Source organism: Hordeum vulgare, chromosome 3H (genome assembly GCF_904849725.1).
Source record: "Hordeum vulgare subsp. vulgare chromosome 3H, MorexV3_pseudomolecules_assembly, whole genome shotgun sequence".
NCBI classification, from domain to species: domain Eukaryota; kingdom Viridiplantae; phylum Streptophyta; class Magnoliopsida; order Poales; family Poaceae; genus Hordeum; species Hordeum vulgare.
The window spans coordinates 577,569,118-577,571,182 of NC_058520.1; the positions used below are offsets into that span (position 1 = coordinate 577,569,118).

The window sequence follows — 2,065 nt, forward strand, 5'->3', positions numbered from 1 at the left end:
AACGCGCTGCGGAAACTACCGCGAGCAAGGAAAGAGATTCGCGATGGGTGTTTGCGTACAGAGGAAAAGAACAGATGCCGATCCGACGGCCATGCGCATCCAAATCAAACACATCTTACACCTGGGAGGCGACCGGCCCAAAGCTGGCGCCGGTCGGCCGGCGCCCAGGGACATCACGTTTGTAGATTCATTTAGTTGCAAGACGTGCGCTGTCCGATCGTTTTTTCCGTGGATAGAGCGACGTCCAAACGGCCAACCGACGGCCACTCACTTCAGCTAGCTCAGGCCAGCAGCACAAAAACCAACAAGCGAGCGCGAGCGCAGGCCAGGCCACCGCACCGCATCCATCTCATGGCGCTCTTCTCCATCCTACGCTCGTCTCCGCCGGCCGTCCCGGCGGCCTCTTCTCGCCGACCACCCAACCACGGTGCCCACCTGCTACGCGTCAGCATCAGGGCCGCCGCGCCGTCTCTGTCCGTGAGGTGCGAGCAGAGCAGCAAGCCGGGAGGCGGCAGCGTCGTCGACGTGTGGGCGAGCCGCCTGGCCATGATGAGCTTCGCCGCGGCGGTCGTCGCCGAGGTGTCCACCGGCAAGGGCCTCGTCGAGGTACGCACGCTCCCATGGATCGACCGACCTGTGACGCCTTGCTCTGCTGGGCTAGATGTTCACTATTGACAGTGATTGGACGTGTTTTGCAGAACTTCGGCGTGGCAACGCCGGCGCCGGTGCTGGCGCTGGTGGTGTCGGCGCTCGTCATCGGGCTGGCCGTCCTCTTCATCGTACGGTCCGGAGCGCAAGATTGATGGATCCATCGCGCGAAGTAATTGAAGACCTTTTTTTTTCTAGAATATATACAAAGTAACCGAAGACCTACTTCTGAAGAACGAGTGTGCAGATCTTCTTTGCATCTGATTTGCAAAGGTTCCTGGAGATTCTAATTAGCATTACTTTCGACTGTAAATCATTCGATGTATGCATATGCATATAGCAAATTTCGGTTCAAATTCAAGTCAGCCAAAGGCTTCCGATGTTGCTAACACTTTTGTGTGTGAATTCAGACTGGTGCTCAAAAGTCAGGTTGTAACACCCTGTTAATTATTCAGTCATATGATTGTGATGTCCGTTCAGAATATGTATATATACCATATATGAAGTTCCCGAAATAAAAACATTGCGCATATAAAACTAGAGCATGCAAATGGATGAAACATGGTTCAACGGTTCCATCTTTTAACTTAGATTTGGCCAGGTTGTCAACACCGACCAGGATCGGCGGTCCAAAGCCATTCAAGATAGAATTTGGACCTCCGATAACCAGGATCAGCGCAGTCGTTCGCTGAAAAATGCAATTGAAACGGAGGGAGTGTATCTTATACCCGAGGGCGGACGTGACAGTGTGTGTTGTTCCAAGTTTTGTGTTGGACGATTTTTTATTATTTTTTTTTATTTTTTTTATTTATTTTTAAATTTTTAAATTTTTCTCTTTTTTTCCTTTTTTTTTGGCTCCCCTCCCATCGGACCTCGCGGGCGACCCGAGGGCGACTAGGTTTTCCGCCGTGGCGCCACTCCCCATCCACTTCCCCTATCGCCGTCGTTGGAGGTAGCGGTCAGGCCAGCCCATGCGGACATCGAGGATGGCGGCGGCGGGGTCTCGGTTGCTTCGTCGCTTTGGCGGAGGGCCTTGGGTGCGCCGGGGCGACGGCCTTGGGTGGTGAAGCGGTGGGCCTTTGGCGCTGCAGATGCTGGCCGTCTTCCTCAGCCGTGTGGGCGGCGAGACGACGACAGAAGAAGTCGCCCTCCGTGTCGGATCTGAAGTTGGGATTCATCCACCTCCTTGGCCCGCTCCCCTGCCAGATCCAGCCGTCGAGGACCTCCTGATCGTCGGATCTGCTATCTGTCGGGTCTGGTGGTGCCAGCATGATCGGGAGAAATCCATTGGTCGACCATGTCGACCTAGCCAGTGGTGTCGCCCCTCTTTGGAGGCACCGTCATGGTTTGTATCTCCCTACCACTATATGTTACCTTCGGGGGAAACCCTAGATCACTAGATCAGATGACGGCAGCT

The 2,065-nt window shown here is 54.3% G+C and overlaps 1 protein-coding gene across 1 annotated transcript; it reads left to right on the forward strand.

The window, feature by feature from the left end:
* Window positions 1-228: 228 nt before the first annotated feature.
* Window positions 229-1,127, forward strand: LOC123445270 (stress enhanced protein 1, chloroplastic-like). Its single transcript, XM_045122233.1, has 2 exons — window positions 229-606; window positions 699-1,127. The coding sequence occupies exons 1-2, from the start codon at window positions 352-354 to the stop codon at window positions 801-803; spliced, it is 360 nt and encodes a 119-aa protein (XP_044978168.1). The 5' UTR covers window positions 229-351; the 3' UTR covers window positions 804-1,127.
* Window positions 1,128-2,065: the final 938 nt, after the last annotated feature.